The sequence below is a fragment of the Mugil cephalus genome, chromosome 18 (genome assembly GCF_022458985.1).
Source record: "Mugil cephalus isolate CIBA_MC_2020 chromosome 18, CIBA_Mcephalus_1.1, whole genome shotgun sequence".
Lineage (NCBI taxonomy): Eukaryota > Metazoa > Chordata > Actinopteri > Mugiliformes > Mugilidae > Mugil > Mugil cephalus.
The window spans coordinates 8421374-8438692 of NC_061787.1; the positions used below are offsets into that span (position 1 = coordinate 8421374).

The 17319-nt window shown below is 40.8% G+C and overlaps 2 protein-coding genes across 2 annotated transcripts; both read left to right on the plus strand.

Annotated features, from left to right (window-relative positions):
- Positions 1–648: 648 nt before the first annotated feature.
- On the plus strand, positions 649–3782 carry LOC124995836. The gene is made up of 7 exons (XM_047568548.1): positions 649–948; positions 1022–1166; positions 1447–1560; positions 1677–1821; positions 2935–3083; positions 3199–3335; positions 3414–3782. The coding sequence occupies exons 1-7, from the start codon at positions 843–845 to the stop codon at positions 3560–3562; spliced, it is 945 nt and encodes a 314-aa protein (XP_047424504.1). The 5' UTR covers positions 649–842; the 3' UTR covers positions 3563–3782.
- A 536-nt stretch (positions 3783–4318) lies between these two features.
- Positions 4319–6212, plus strand: LOC124995787. The gene is made up of 7 exons (XM_047568461.1): positions 4319–4530; positions 4787–4931; positions 5009–5122; positions 5209–5353; positions 5464–5612; positions 5717–5856; positions 5957–6212. Exons 1-7 carry the CDS (start codon positions 4386–4388, stop codon positions 6136–6138), a joined length of 1020 nt encoding a protein of 339 aa, XP_047424417.1. The 5' UTR covers positions 4319–4385; the 3' UTR covers positions 6139–6212.
- The last annotated feature ends 11107 nt before the right edge of the window (positions 6213–17319 follow it).

Genomic DNA, 17319 nt, shown 5'->3' on the forward strand with positions numbered 1-17319 from the left:
CGGAGTTCCATGCTGCCACAGTATCAGGCAATGGTGCCACTGTGTGGAAGAAAGCTGCACGCACAAAAAAAGAAAAAATTACTTTACGAATGCATCACGTGCTGCACATTATAAAACAGCACAGCTTCCACTTGACTCCTGAAATGAAAACGTACAGCAGGTGGTAAATAATACATCATTTAACCATCAATAATACAGCAATGCATCAATACGTAAATCTGCTTCTCTTGGGGAGGGAAGCTTTTATGCAAGGGTCATAAATTATACGAAAACAAAATTATAAATTATGTAAGTTGCAAAAATACTTTAAATGTGAGCAATGATTTCGTAAACCATGAGCTCATTATTTCTAATTGAATTTGACGCATTGATCACAGAGATTAGATCAGCGAAATGGATTTATGGAGAGTTCTGGCTTTGTTCCTCTTATAGTACCAAACAAAGAGCCAGTAAAGAAGGGGACATGTCATAAGCATGCGTCTACATATAAGCTTTTATTTTCAGGTTAACCTGCTTTTTTTTTTTTTTTTTTTTTTTTAAATTGTCTTTACACAAGCTGGTCTTTACCCCTCTTTTAACGGCTAAGAATGTTTATGACGAGGGGAGATAAGAGATGCTCCGAGGAGGATCGTAAAAAGGACGCCATGACGCAACATCAAATGTATTGTCACTCCAAGACACTGTCACATTCAGACCTGCACGGGCAAAGATCTGTTAGAAGAACCGGAAATAGTGACATGAACAAATACTGGTTCTGATTTTTTTTATTTCTTTCTCTTTTTTTTTTCTAACTGGGAAAAAACATCATTTTTGCTAAAGATCCTTTTTTGTGGACCATCACCATGGCAAACCACCACAGAGCCCGCGTTACACTCACGTTTGGTGGATTGTTTACCATTGTAGCTGCAATCACATTCAACTCTCTCTCGGGATATGGCACCAAATCAGGTGAATATGTTTTAGATCAACCCAAATCATTTGAACTAGATTTAACATTAACACTTGAGCTGTGTCCACACAGGTGTCTTCCAGCAGACCACAGAGGATGTGACAGTCAAGTACACGACTGCCATAACCCCGGCTCAGTGGGTTTTTTTTGTGTGGGATGTCCTGCATGTCTGGATTTTCGCCATGTTTATGTACTTTTTAGCTGGACTCTGCAGAAGGTTTGCCACGTTTTCGTATAATACACAACAGACAGTGTTTAACAACTGCATCACACTGCACTTCTTAATCCTTTTATCTCACCCCGCTTGCATTATTGCATGCAGAAAATCACTCCACCTTGTCCAGAGGCAATTTAGTCTTCCCCTGAGCAGTCGTTTTCTCTTTACATGCAGATTGCTCTGACACTGTATGAAATACTCTGATTATTTCCCCGTGGACACAATTTATTTGCTGTGGTGTATTTGGCAACCCAACAATGTTATCCCTGCTCGCCTGCAGGAGTGCATATGAGTGGATGTACACCACGCCTGCAGTGCTACCCTATGGATTTCACGTCTCCATTATCCTCAACATTTGCTTGAACATTGCGTGGTTGTTTCTGTATGACAGAGAGTAAGTGAACAAGGTTGACCCACCAAGCACGTTCCCCTTATTTCTTAGAACAAGATTATCCGCTGTAGTCGTGTGACAGTTTATTTAAATATTTCCCTTTTCTGTGTGTCTTTTAGGTTGTTTCTGCCCGTGCTGATAATCTCAGCACTGATGACACTTTCCGGTTACGTGATACTATTCTTCTCCTGTCAAGGACTGAAGATCTACGGAGCTTGGTTGAATAAAAATCACAAGGCAGATCTCTGGTTCTTCAGAATATTGGTAAAAACAAAAACATTTGTGTACATGAACATCTGAATGCTGTGCATGCGTGTTTTTTTGAATTCCTGACATGTAAACAAAGCAGCAGATGAAGGTAAAAACCACAGAACAAATTCACATTTTGTATTGTTCTAGACAAGTGGAAAGAAAATGTCCAAAATGTACATTTATTTGTTTATTTTACCAATTATTTCCTTATTTTTTCAGATAATACCTAATTTAAATGTGGAATATATGAACATTTGCAATGCTAAGAATAACTTTTAATAACTGTAATAATAACTTAATCCGAATTTGCATTTGCCCAAATCTCTAGTTACAAATCTCTTCCCGAGTAGCATGTACATACATCAAACTTTCCAGTTTTATTCCCATATAATATATTCTAAAGGTATTTACAGAAGTTTCTTGTTCGAATATACACCCATATATATAGAACATTCTATTCCTAGAAACAGGGAGTGATAAAAAAAAAAAAAAAAAAGATTTATCCAACACTTTCCAAGAATTGTGGACTTTGGTATTATCCAATATTCAGATTGGTTCCATAAAACATATGAAAAGAGTGAGGCTTCACCAAAATGCCCGGACCTACTGCTTGTGCATGGAAAGTCTGTGCTAAAAGAAACCATCATGTGAGATAAGGCGCCTGCAGAAAGTTGAGTTAGGCCACAGCAAAAACCTGAGGACTCCTCACTCCTCCTCCTCCTTACAGTACAATTCCGTTGACAATATAAACGACTACAGATATCATCCTCTACGGTAAACTGTATGTAGAGAATTTAGGATTAGGACATTGCCAGCTGCCACAGCAGCTACTCAGCTGTAGTGGTGAAGAGATTAGTCCCTGAGCAGAAAAATTACAACAAATTTGAATCATCCCATGCCTGGACATTTTGGGTTGTTCGCTGGAGGAAAAAAAGGACCTGTCCTGGGGAGTGGGATGGACACATTTCTTTTATTAAAAATACTTTCAGGACTGGCTGCTTGCACAGACATACTATATTTTAATGTGCACCACTGGCATCCAGACATACTTTTGATAATTCAGTCTCGGTTAAGAAGACGTCTGTATTGCAAGTCTTGAAATCCTCTTGCATTGCGTTGAATCAGGTGCAAAATGGAATTGCAGCATACGCGACATGGGGCAACCTCTCCACCTTTCTCAACCTGACGATATACTTACAGCATGAGACCGAAACCTCTAGATGTGACTGTGCGATGCTGTCACTGCTGCTGCTACTGATGGAGCTGTTAGCCTGGTGAGCCCCTGACTCCCTGCCGCGTTGTCATTTAATTTCTTTCGGTGTATCTTAGAGTAACAATACACAAGCGGAGGGAACCAAATGTTTTGTCTTTTTCTCCCTTTGCTCCCAGGTTTCTGTTGGAGAACTTCTACCTGGACAAACATGTCAGGTACATCGTGACCATCTACCCCGTGGTAATCCTGTGGCTGGCGGGCATACTGTGCAACTCTCAATCTTCTGAAAGTAGTTACATGTACATCTTTACAGGTACTGTTCGATCCCCGCTCGGTGGCAAATTAACACTGTCCACGGTTCATTAATTCAAAGCTCTTCTTCCCTCTTCAGCTTCGATCCTGGCTATTTCCAGCGTCGCGTTTTTGGTGCGCATTGCGCTGGTCACATGGAAGCATGTGACCAGGCCGATCTACGATGCCTGTGGGCCCAGCATGTCACCAATAGAATTAGCTGTGATGCAAAGAAAAATCTTTCTATGAGCTTGGAGCTTGGTAATTGTTCACTCATGTAAGTGAGTTATGTGCAGAGCGACAAGCTGTGGTTTTAGTCTTAAGCAACCTTTTGCAGAATAGTGTCTGTTTTGTGTGTTTCTTTTGCTGGCAGAGCCCAGTTAGGCTAACTAACTAATTAAACCCCAGTGGGTGGCCTATTTGGTTATTATTTACTCTTGTTTATTATAAATAAATTCCTTAAACTTTGCATTGCTGTGTATCTCCACTTTTTGTCTTGGCTCACGAGTCATGTCAATGCATGTTTGTTAAGCTCACATAAGAAATTATTGTATACCTTCTTTTTTTTAATAAGAAAATTAAAAAAAAAATAGTGAATGCATATAATTTGTATGGTAATATAAGTCATTATTTTTCATGGTCAAAGGGTGAAAGAAGAATAAATATTCTAATAATTAGATATAAAAAAGGAATTTGTATGTTCTTCCTGTGTTTGCGTGGGTTTTTTCCAGGTACTTTGGTTTCCCCCCATCTCCAAAGACATGCTTCTTAGGTTAATTGAGTCTAGAAGTGTGAATGGTTGTTTGTCTCAGTGTTAGCCCTGCAATAGGCTGGCGACCTGTCCAGGGTGTACCCCGCCTCTCGCCCGAAGCCAGCTGGGATAGGCTCCGGCAAACCCCCGTGAAAAAATCCAAGTTAAGGTCAAAGTCAGCTTTACTGCCTATTCTGTACATTGAATACCACGGGGCAACCATAAAGAACACAGTACACGCAATGATCCGAAGTCCAAAATTTGTAGATTGTGGTGTCAGATCCTGTGTCTCACAGCCTTCTAAGCTGTCGTCAGGAGACAATGGTGAGGGCCAAGATGCCTTTCCTTCAGCCAAATCACAGCAACCATGTACTGAACCATGCTGTTAGCGTAGCAGTGGCAGTGATCACCCAGGTGATCTCAGACATCTTCTTTGTCCTGGGAAAGGACAGCAGCGTCCCCAATGGTGAGTGGCTTCTCACAAGTCTTCAGCTTATGAGCACAGGATTACATGATTTCAAAAAGGAAGTCAGTTATTCTTTTAAAACAAACTTGTTACTTACTAAAAGACCCTTGCCGTGCTATATAAACTTAGCAGCACACAGTCTGTCACATAAAATGGTCCGGTTATTTTTTATGTTTTATTTGCATGTTTAAGGAAGTTTATATTTGAAGTGGATTAACCAAAAACTCACACGAGTCATTTTGTTCTGGGCCTGCAGCTCTGTTTCAAACCTCATTCAGAGAAGTGTCTGAGACCTTCCCCCTAGAGGTGACTATGGACTGGTGGTCTGAAAATTACTGCATTATAATTGACCTGTGGTCTAAGGCTTGGCTTCTGGATGCAGTGGTCAACCTTTGTAGAAGGTACAATGGATGCTGTCTGTAAATCTTCAGTGTGGTTAACCAGAAGCACGTGATCACAGCTGTTGCTATTTACGCAGAAATGTTTTCGGCCCTGTGTCCTGCAATCCAGAGCTCCACCCTCCAGTGTTCTACCAGCTGTGGGCCACGGTTAATATTGCAAGGATGTACAGCATGTATCTGTGGAGCAGACAGTAAGTTGCGTGCAGTGAACACAACCGGCGCTGCATTTAAAATCACAAAGAGATCAAACATCTGAACCTCCTGCTGCTTTCTTTAGGTTTATACTTGGAGCTGTTCTGCTCCAGTGGATTCCACCAGTCTTCAGCTTCTGCATGCTCTACATGTCCTACTCCAACCTGAGCAAGCACAAAGCCTGGCTAGCCATAAACAGCCCGAGTATGATCTCACGGATACGTTACTTGGTAATTCTGTTCATTAACTGAGAGAATCTTATCTTATTTTCACTCTGTAACATTCATAGCAGTGTAAGGAAGACAAAAATTCATCCTTTGCTTTGTGTCATTTGTGGCAGACCCAGAACGGGTTGGCCTTGTTTGCCTGGTGGTCTCTGCTGAACGCTCTGGTGGGTCTCGGCGTAGTTCTCAAACACAAGGCTGGTGTGCCGGACCCTCTGGTCAGCACCATCGTCCTCACCATTGTCTCCTTGTGCATTATCACTTGGTGAGGACAAAAGTTCCGGAGATTTAATTGTTTAATGTTTTAATTTGCCTTTTGTATGTAAAGCAGTGGTGTGGAAATGATAAGGGCGCGTTGCTTTTCCTCAGGTTCGTCCTCCAGACCTTTCTGCTCACCAAGTACATGTGCCACACATTCACCGTTTACGCAGTTGTCGTCATGAGCCTCGGATCAATGTTCACTAGAAGCTATCACATCCGCGACCTCGCAGCAAACACAGTTTACTGCGGTAAGACGTCTGCTTTAAAGTGTCTTTTAACTATCTTATTTTATTTATTTATTAATTTTTAATTATTGAGGACCTTCTTGCTCATTCCTTATTCTTTCAGGGTTCATCATGCTGATGACAACAATCATGAGCTTGATCCATTTGGTCACGGTGTGTTTGTGCACGGATGAGTCAAGCAAACCCCTTGTTATGGAGCCTCTTAAATTTGATGACTGTGTGACAGTGTGTCAACTGGAAGGCAGCGTCAAAAACAACCAACTGTACAACCGACATCAAATATGAAAATAAAAAACGCTGTTAAATGAATCAGATTATCCTAAAAAGAATGGAAATAAAAAAAAGGATATTTCACTATTTATCTCATCTCATCTCATCTTCCGTACCGCTTAATCCTGCACTAGGGTCGCGGGGGTTGCTGGAGCGAATCCCATCTGGCATCGGACGAGAGGCGGGGTGCACCCTGGACAAGTCTCACTATTTATCATCAAAATAAAATAGGGTTTGTTTGCAAGTTTGCAGGTTGCAGTAGTGACCAAAAGGGGGCAGCATATACTGGCTTCACATTAAGGCTGTGAAATGTCAAAGACACCAGCGCTGCTCCAGGAGATGGCATAGTGGATCAAGCTTAATCTACACTGACATTCAGAATGCCATTAATAAAAACAACCCGAAGCATCCTTAGCCAGTTATACTACTCATTCATTTGAGGCAAAATGTGGCCACTGTCTTTGTTCAAAGGCACAACATCCTAATGCTCAATAAAACTATTAACATAAGCTGAACCTGGATAACAACGTCAGCTGACCTTTTAAACAAATTAGTGATGAAATCCTCTATAGCGGCAGAGAATTAAAACCCTTTATTGGGGCTCCTTCCCTCTCACTTAGTCTGCAACGTGACTCAGGAAAGATAATCACACACGTTCAAGTTTATAAGTACCCTCTTTCTTGATGCAGCTTAAAGAATGGAATATCAAACATGCTCAGAGGCTGCGGGGAAAGAGCACCACGACCTTTGATGAGGACGCCGAGCTGAATAGTACTGATCATCAGATGAAAGCAAAGGGGGGAGACAATGGGGATGCAATGAATGTGTCCATGGATGGACATGGCGACCACACAGCTGAGCAAATTCGCCTTAGCATGGTTTTGTCCACATGCATATATATATGTGTGTGTGTGCGTAAAAATGGCTGTCGGCTGATTATTTCCACAGATTCATGAGTGTTTCGAGGAAGAAGCAGAAACAGTGTGTCCTTCAGATTATTTGGATCACAAGTCTCTTATTAAATTACAATAGCCTACTGTAAATTTTATTTTTTCCCCGCTGTCAGTAGTACTTTGGTGTTTACAATCAGACATCAGATTGGCTTCTTTAGTGGGTGGAGGTCCGTGACCCTGATAATAAATTCACACTGGAAATTTATTCAACTGTCTCATTTGGTGAAATTTCCAGTCTCCAGTTTCATAATGCAGAGCAGATCAGCCTTTGAGGATAGCTGCCAAAAGAGGCAGGGGAGCGGAAAATCGCTATTTACACATTACTCCGCTGTAATTTCATTTTGCGTAGATTTTTCTGAATCCAAAAAATATTGATCTTGACGGTAAACTGCTCTCTGCCCAGTTTGGAAATGTACACATTAGAAAGTACGCCTTGAAGTAATGATGCTGTCTGCACAATCAGGAGAATTTTTACTCGAAAAAATATTTGAAGTTTTAACACGACGAGGAAAGTGTTGTTTGAAATGTGACAGGGAATGATTAGTTAATCATGGTTAATTAACAGGCAGTCAATCAATGAATCACTGCAGTGACATTTCAGAGTAAATGTCAGATATTCACTAATCTTAGTGTTTGTTTGGTCGTCTATATATGGATTCACTTGCTACTTTATTAGGTATGCAAGTGAAAACAAATGCATTCTCATACGACATTAACAGTCCTCCACTAAATCCTAGATGCATGAAGGTTATGGTATTCAGGATTTGTTTAAATGACCTAAAATAAATGTGTTTTCATTGTGGAGGCTGTGGCTTATAGTGCTATTGAAGTTCTATTATTTAGACCACCCCATTTTAGTCAGTGTGCTGGGATGAATAACAGGAACACTTCTGTGTTTAATTCAGTGATCTGACAGGTGAATTACCACCTTTCTTTCAACATAAACCTCACACTAGTCAACAACAGCCATTAAGGGGGGTTATTTATTTCCATTAATGTACCTAATGAAGGGGCAAATGAGGCCATGAACAAACTGTCAGATAGATGCTTCCTGCACCTGTGATCTCTTCTGCTTGTTACTACTCCACTAACTCGCTTGGACATCTGGATCTAAGACTAAAGTTGTAAAAACTATTTAATGCATATCGCTGTTTCCTTTTTGTAGATGAGGATAAAAGTCACAAGGACACGGAAGAACAGGAAAGCATTAGTTCAAGCCTTAGTTAAGATGTGTTTCACTAGAGATGCTAATAAATAAAACAAGAAAAACGCATTTTGAGAGAGAATAGTTTTATAAATAATTAAAGAAAATGTATCAAATATCCCCGCTAGTTTTTCAAATGAGAATGTATTGTGCATCTAAAAGGCAAACTGGACTTGTTTGTGTTTTCCTGAAGGTGTTTAGCCACACATTCAAGTGGCTACTATACTTCTTAATGACTGGTGGGGAGTTTAGCTTGGTCCCAATATCCTATGACCTGGGTGAAAATCTTCACTTAAGTGATATTGAATGTTTAGTGCGTTAATTGCTCCATAATGGGAAAATAAATCCATTTAATCTTTAATCATTTAACTGAAATATATTGGATGGACTGATCAATAGTGAAAACAATGAATTACAGATAAACTGGACGTTTATCACAGTCTAAATTCATTTTAAAACCTTCATGGGACTTATATTAAACAACTTCCCATTAAGCAGGATGCCCTAGAAGTCGTTTCACCTCAGACAATCTAACACACCAGCTTAGCTATTTAAAAATAGACCTGCATTTACATTGATACAATACAGAGGTTTTAAATAATCTTATGCACGAGTAGAAACCAAGATTCTCCCACACCACCGGCTGCCAGTATCAGATCAAAAAAGTCCAATCAAATTTTCTTTAGAACTTAATTTTAACAATTTCCTCCCCAGCAAAGCAATTTATAAATACCTACAAGTAAATTAAAAGATGTCTGGTGAAGTCCATTAAATTGCTTCGTGGATGTGACTCCACTGCGAGGTTATCACATATCTCCAGAGTACTGAAGGCAAATCCTCCCTGGAGTAAAACACTGGGTCGGAAATGACAGACGCGCTTAAAAAAAATTTGAGGTACTTCACTATCTGGCAGACTTGTAATTGTTTCTATACTCTCCAAAGACCCTCTTCTCTATAAGAGAAATAACCCAGATATGCAAATGAGCATTCCCAATTAATTTAATTCATATAATTATGCGGAGAAAAGGAGATTGGACTGGAAAGGGAACCTTACCTTGCACCAATATTTCCTCCCACTCGTGCCCCCGCACTCTGCAGGGTACGGCTAAATTAGCTCGGAATATTGACGCGTACTCAGCTTCACAGATGAGCATCAATTATCTCGAACATTTTAATGAGTGGTCTTCAAGTGCTTCCAATGGACAAACAGGAAGTTGGTGGCTGAAATCAATGCAAAGGCAGTGACACAGTCCCAGAAATCGTGAACTATGACCCCGACCTCCTATTAATCCATTAATTTGAAGAAAGGAAAAAAAATGCACTGAGAACAATTCGAGACCCTTCACAAAGGCTCAGTTAAACGATAAAAAAAAAATAAGTGACTTAAACTGAGTTTGCTTGTAACATAAGGGGCAAAAAAGCAAATGGAAATAGTAAAATATGGTATAATATGGTTGTGGATATAACATATGGTTTTTATAAAATTGCCTAATTAATTTATTGCAGGGGTAATGCATGTTTCATAGTTTTAGAAGTCTCCCACACTACTGCACTGCAGCCCAAGTAAAGATACAGTATACGTGCTATTTTTATTACACCAAGAATGACTCCATCCCTCAACAATGATTTCGTATTCATAACGTGGTGTATGCATTTCAAAAGAGCTGATGTAGCAACAACAACAACAACAACAACAACATGCGCACAGTTGCAGGAAGCAAACGAATTTCAGCGCGCCTCAACACTACCACTACCACCATGATGCCAACTGGCTTTCCAATTAGACATTTAAAAAAAAAAAAAAACATATATGTAAATGTTCACAATTAATTAATCCCGTGACGCAGATACACTAATTAGCTGGGAATCCCTGACTCCTATTGCTCCATATTTAAGTCAAACCCACTCAGTCCAGATATGAGGACAGCCGACGCCACGGAGTGAAATCTGTGCTAATAATTATTCCTTTAAATGGATGTTTCTTTTAAAAATAGATCTGTCTAATTAGTGGCGCTACTTTGCTGGGTGAGCATCGACAGATGTCTTCGAGGACACAGGCAAACCAACAAGGAGCATGTTGATGTTAATCAAAAGCTATAGACTTTAATTTACAGTTGTAATTAAAGGAGTAATAATTAGAGAGAACATGGTTCTCTAGTGCCCTGTAAATGAATAAAAAGATAGAAATATAATTCATTGCCAGATGTTTTTAAGCCAAATGCAGTTTCCAGAAGCTATCAGTCTGATAGATGCTTTCTTTCTTGCCTTGTTATCACTAAAGTTACACAAGCTACTGGATATTTGAGTAGATTTGTTGCATGTTTACGCGCTGATTTTACTTGTGTACTCACTGAACGACTGCCTTGTTTTTCAATATATAAGCTACTGTGGGGGAAAAAAAGAGATCGCGCGTTGAAGAGTTTATGACGAGCATTTCAGCAAGTTCGCATTAGTGTCATTGTTTAATTAGCATCACCTCTACACACAGAGACAGACAGATCTAAATGTACTAAAGGTTGCCATGACGACTGAATGTTAAGTGATGGATAACTTTTTATTGTATATGAAAGCTAGGACCACCAGCATGAAATCGCATTGATATCAACATTTCAGGATGTGACAAAGTTTCAACAATTTTTAAAACAATTAAACTAACCCATGCCGTGCACATCAGTGCTACGTGGCTAATTTCATTCAGCAACAGGCTGCTGCTTGTTCTCCTCTCTGTTGTCAGTTTTTATGCTTTTCTAAGTACCAGGAAGGCATTCACCTTGTTTCTTAAAATAGCAGACTGTTGGTGCCTTCAAGTGGAACTTTTGGTTACAAGACATGAAGTCGTGGGAGGAGTACAGGAAATGCTGGGTTCAAATGGTAATATTAGCCTTCAACTACGAGAACACTGCTGCTAAGCAACTGTTGCCATGAAGAAGCCACGGAGGCTAATTGCTTAGGAAGCTAACGACTAGTGTAGAAAATAAAAGGCGTAATGAAAAGATGAGACCATTCTCCATATTAATATCATACCATTACAGATAAAACTCATACCTCTGCCATTTCTAAAAGCATCAGCTAACGTTCCACGACTTGTGCAACAGAAAATTTGAAGTCATTAGGTTGGGAGGAGGAGGAGGAGGCCATTTGTATAAATTATTTTTGTGAATACGGCAAAAATGACTCAACTTGAGCACGGTGTTATACTAATTCAGACCTTTCCACTATTGCTGCCTTCAGATGGAACTTGCGACCATGTGGATGTCAGGCTTAAGTCGTGAAAACTGCAAGGCAGCTATTAGCATCTTTTAGTCAGCAAGACTGGCAGTTTGGCAAGCTAACAATAACCAAGTGTAGGCATAATAAAAGAAAGGGTGGTTATGAATATTAATATTTCATACAACCAAATGACTGTATGATAATGGCTCGCTCAACAGATAACTCAGACTCTCAGTGAAAATTGCCACACAAGTTCAACAATAACCATGTGGACTTTTCTTGTGAATTCCATTAACACAACCCCTTTCTAAGGCAGTACATTTCTTGGATAAATTTAGACCTCTTTACACATCGCTGACATTTAAATATTGAGGCCACAAAGAAGCCCAGCTTTGAGTCTGAGAAGCTCTTTTCTAATGAAGAATCCAGCAGACGATCATCGCCACACACAGCAGCCAATACAAAAGCGGCTCTGATGTTGCTCTGATGTAAAGAATAGCGAGCTGTCACGCAAGCCCATCGCTCTGAGTTGGAATATTCCTCTGATTTCACAGTGAGTAAGTGCAAATCTATTGTGGCGTTTCCATCCAGAAGCCATTATCATGGAGAAATGATTTTGAAAACAGTGAGGGTGTTTACATCCCTGAAAAACAGTGTGTAGTATTGCCCTCGACTAGACTCCCTTTGTCTGCCTGCAGTCAGCAACCTCAAACAACCTCGGCCTCAAAACAGTGCCAGCAACCTCTGGGGAAATAAGTGGCAAAACCAATTGAGTCAATAGCACAAAATAATGTAACATGAGTATTTTTGTGTCATCGCCGTGTAACAGCGTGAGTGCGACATAATTCACACGCCAAAGAGAGAGAAGCTGAGCAAAAACAAATTAGAGCACAAGCCTCTTCAACGCCGAACTTCTGCAAGGACGCTCAAAAGATGAGAAGTTAGAGGAAAAAGAGGATGAGATGTATCACGAGGGCCACAAACAAGCGATCCAGCTCTATTCATAGCAGTCACGTTACACACGAAACACCAGCTCACGAGATGTTTACAGAACACACCAAGTCCTTGAATGACGGCGTCTCAGCAGGAGCAAACTGTCGCAGCAGGGGCATAAAAAACCCACCTTTAAGAAACACAATGATGTACATGCTGTCCCCATTAGGTTTAGGTTTATCCAATGTGTGAACAGTTTTTTTTTTTTTAGTTAATTATTCATTTCTTATTAGATTTTTATTCCATCTGCAAGCGGAACAGATTTCCACCACATGCTCTATATGTTTTTACACATCAAAAATGAATCCGATGTCAAGGGAAATATTAGCACAGCTACGGGGGAGAAAACGTTGAGAAAACGCTATTTTGAGTCGTTGCTTCGAGGTGTGTCAGCGTAGCACGGCCTGGAATTTAAATGAGCATGTTATATAAACATGAGCCGAGAAACTACAGGCTCGTTGTCACTCCCAGGATCAAAACCTCTGCCAGAGGTGCAGCGGAGACGGGCTCCCTCTCCTAAATTAGTCGTGTCACCGTTGACTTCACTTTAAGCCGACCAACTAGGACAAAAGCAGGGTGCTCCGGCGCGGAAAATAGGACAGTAGACCCTCGTTGTATGGTGTCTGGCGAGGGATCAATTTCAAGTATCTGACTCATTGTACCCCAAAGGTCCAGGGTCTCTGATTGCAGCAAATTACAGATTAAAGAGCCCTTCATACTGTTACACAAGTGGTCCCGGCACACGGGCTGGTGTCTGAGATGACATGTGATACACAGGGCTGAGGTGGTGTGTGTGTGTGTGTCTGTTGTCGGGGGGCATCAGAGTCTGTTGTCTCCTTGCACTGTGTATGTTTTTTCAGCAAGGTGAGAAGAGGGTTTGAGCAATGCAGCAAATGTGCCAGACATGTGAAGTGGACAAAATATATGTGTTGTTTAATGAGTTTCCCGGGCCACGGCAGAATATTACTTATTGTAATGCTAAACCACACTTCTCACAGTTTGCCTCGTAAATGCTAATGCAATTAAAAAAATTATGAAACCTATTTTACCTTGGATTCTGCCTAGGAGCAATAGATGGACGGCTCTTTTGGAGTTTCATGGAACACGACCTTGAGTGCTTTATTAATTTCCTTATTTTTTTAGGGCAACACCTCGGGCTAGTCACCTAAAATACGAGTCAGGGGATCACTCAAGGCATTAGATCTGAAATTAGATAATTTCCAGTTAAAAAAAACAAAAAAAAAAAAACTTCAACAGTTCATTAACTATTTCAATTATAAATTCCTGTCGAAGAATAATTAAATGAAAGTGATCGAATTGGCTTCATTGTTTTCCCTTTCAATTATTCAAAAGGTGGTAATTATTTAAGACGTTTAACAGTCTGGTTAATCAAGTCAGAATTGTGCGAACATTAAAAATGAATGTGGCTATGTCACTCCACTTTGGAAGAGACGGGACTTTAAAAAGATAAACGCTAAAGAGATTACCGTGCAGAATAATCCCATTGTGAAGTTGAGATGCTTTGAAAGTGCTTTGCGCCAACTGGCATTTGACCACTTGAACGGGTTCTCCCTGCGGCGAGTAAATCAGCGTCTGCATTCACTTTGGGATAAGAGACATGTGGATTTTTTGTTTGGACAGAAATCAGTGGCGCTTTTCACTCAAGGAGTTAAGTGACCGAGGATTCTCACACTGACTCATTGTGTTTTGAAATGCACTGCTCTCAGTGTGTCATCTTTGGAAAGGTGTGAATATATGATCTGCAAGAAAATAAGACAGAAACTCCATCCTTGACTGGTACACGGCATGGAAAATCCAAATATACATATAAAAAAAACACATACATTTAAGAAACATTTATTTCTAGCATTCTAAACAAATAAGCTCTGGTGTACACTGACATGTGGACAGCAACTCATCTTATGGCCTTGTACTTTCCAGTTGACCTTTCTTCTTCCATTACTCTTAAACGTACGTTTGGAGAAAAAAAAACAAAAAAAAACACAGGCCTATTCTGTCACTTCCAGCAGATTGAAATTCTAGTAACGTAGCCGGGTTCCTACAGTATTTCCAGTCTTGGCAAGTTCACCGCCCCACTTGGGGTCAGAGTAATTTATCAAGATGATTGCTGAACAATAAGAACACCTCTGTTCGATGTGTTATGTGCAACACTTAACAAGTAGCCAAATGCTTCAGGGAACATCTCATAGGCGGGTTGAAAATTGTGTGCGCGGCGATAACAACTTCAATTGCAGTGGAGGTAAAGAATCATTCGTGTGTCACTTATATAATGATCAAAACCTCTGTAATACGTATCACTCTATAATGGTCAGCGTGGGCGCACTGACAAAGATGAAAAGGGAATAAAATCATGTTTGAGGAAGTTTAAAACAAGTGTGTAAACAGTCAAACCTGCAGTTCGTGGTGAGAAACTCGGATTTGAACATTGAAAATGTAACTTTTTAGCTACAAATAAACGCACGGCTGTTGCATGGCTTGCAAACAGGAGGCTTAAATCAGAAACAAAGTGGCACCTCTGAATAAATGCCAGAGGTATGCACCCCCACTAAATAAAGCTTGCCAGTCTTCTGTATTATGTACTCTATATGGAATATTACACATGCATGTAAGAGCTGCAGTCTTCGGCGTGCACCTTGTATACCTGAAGTCTGAGTCCATGCCAAGAAATGTGTTTTGAGAACACAGCACGTGTTCGAAGCATCATTCACAAGCAGGAATTTCTGTTCCTTGTGTACTCTGCCAACAGCCTGTCAAAGACGACATCCACTTCTCCGTCTTTGCAATTTATTGACTCACTTCGGCTTTTTTTTTTTTTTTTTTTTCTCATCACATCTAGTGGCCCAGTGCTGCTTGCCTCAGCACATCGTAGCCTAACACCTTGCCTGTCTGAACCTACTCCTGCTTTGCCAGCTACTGACACACACTCATGGCTGTAATTAGGTGTGGGTGGTGCAGTGCCGACAGATATCGTTAATTTCCAGCGACAGCTGACAGCGGAGCTTGACAATGTCAGCCTTGTCGGCAGAGTAAAGGAAGAAGAGCTCAAAAGGTTCAACCTCTAATGCCGTACAGCACATTTATTATCAAAGGACACAGGCAAATACATATTACACGTGGCCCTTTCTGCTGCATGATTGTGTGAGAGTGTGTAAAAACACAGAGCAGTCAATAAAGATCTCAGTGCTGCAGCTACTAAGGTGCACTGAACTGCACTGCTGCATTATATCTCTGGACAACTGGTGTCTCGGAAAGGCTCGTTAAATCGCGCCTTCTCTGTGTGCCATGTATTTGAATCACATGTGACTTTGCAGGATCATCCTGCAAACAGAAGGTTCCCTAATAAAGAATTCCATGCTTCTCTGTGTTCAACATCCTGTCAGTCACGGCGCAATCTCTGTAACCCAGGCACACAGAGGCACACACCGTGGGATTTATGTGGCCGTCCCTGATTCAAGACCACATCATATTTTCTCTCCTGTCATCTCCCAGGACCTGCGATGTAAAGTTATAGTCTCTGACAGCATTATATTCCACCAGTAATAGGGATAATTGATGACGGGCTATTTATGGGGGATGAGACCAGTTCGGTGGAACAAGGTCAGAGACGTGATTTACAGGAATGCGCCTGGGGGATGAGAGAGAGAAAAAATAAAAAAAAGTGCCACCTTTTCTTTGGACAAGGGAGGCGTGTGCACTCTGCCAACAGAAGGAGTGCAGATGAAGTGTGATGTTTGCATTTTTCGAATGAGCAAGGTGAATCACAGCTGCTCAAAAACAGGAATCTGTTTTATATCTCCAGCTGAATCGGTGATTGGCACTCACATGGTTCTGCATAAGCTTCTGCATTCTGCGGCGTATTTTCCTCGGCTCCAGACTAAACAGCTGGAAGCACGAGTATGTCGTCGGTTTTAATAAGGACCCCATTCGCAGCATCACTTTGAGTGGGTTGCGTTAACGCCTTCATGTTCCTATAATTAGCAAAGAACGATGTCGCAAAGCAGGTTACCCAGCAGTGATTCCAAAAGCAACTGCTAAGCTGATTTGATTTTGTGCATTAGCATCACCTGTATGAGGGACGGGAGGGAGGGGGGAGAGCAAAGGGGCACTAAAGCTACTCAGACACCTTCCTCGAGCGGTGGATGTGATAAACACCAAGTGTGGCTCCACATGTGTGCAGCTGCATATTTCGCGGTTAGTTACAGGGCCGCACTCATCCACTTGAGCAGATGTTTCAAACAAATCCAACGGATTAGGAGAAAATGAGTGTTGATACAGGCAACAATTAGATAAACACTCATTGTACCCTCTGAGGTGAAGGGAAGTAAGTGGTGGGAAGGAGTGGAGCATGCAGTGTTTTGATTCAGCGTGTGGCTTAATGCAGGTTGTGCTGAGTCAAATTGGTTTTTATGATGCTGACCATGGTGCTGAACCCATAGCTTTTATATGGGTGCATTTATTATCAGTCGCTGTTGGGAATCACGGTGCGTCTGTATAACCAAACCATCTTTTCGTAGCCTCTGCAGTGTTGTTTTATAATATTTATGGACAGATGGGTGCCACAGTTGCACCATGACATTATAAAAGTCTGACAGGATATTTTTTGCAGCTGCCGCTTCTATCTATTCTTGTCTTTATGGCTATAGATCTTGTATTGAAACAGAGAGAGAGAGAGAAAAAAAACAATCATGTTTCCAAATAAAATCATCTCCAACCAACAGATCCATTACTGGCAGGTGGCTAAACACCAATGTTCTGTTGCAGGCTGTGATAATTTAATTACATGAACCACAGAGGGAGATTTTCTCAGGATATTTT

What these genes read in the sequence shown, in the direction of transcription:
- LOC124995836 (XM_047568548.1), top strand. Translation starts at nt 843, where the DNA reads ATGGCAAACCACCACAGAGCCCGCGTTACACTCACGTTTGGTGGATTG. An exon ending in CTGATGGAGCTGTTAGCCTG is followed by an intron (nt 3,084 to 3,198) that starts GTGAGCCCCTGA and finishes CTTTGCTCCCAG; the next exon opens with GTTTCTGTTGGAGAACTTCT. An exon ending in TTACATGTACATCTTTACAG is followed by an intron (nt 3,336 to 3,413) that starts GTACTGTTCGAT and finishes TTCCCTCTTCAG; the next exon opens with CTTCGATCCTGGCTATTTCC.
- LOC124995787 (XM_047568461.1), top strand. Translation starts at nt 4,386, where the DNA reads ATGGTGAGGGCCAAGATGCCTTTCCTTCAGCCAAATCACAGCAACCAT. An exon ending in ATGTATCTGTGGAGCAGACA is followed by an intron (nt 5,123 to 5,208) that starts GTAAGTTGCGTG and finishes TGCTTTCTTTAG; the next exon opens with GTTTATACTTGGAGCTGTTC. An exon ending in TCCTTGTGCATTATCACTTG is followed by an intron (nt 5,613 to 5,716) that starts GTGAGGACAAAA and finishes GCTTTTCCTCAG; the next exon opens with GTTCGTCCTCCAGACCTTTC.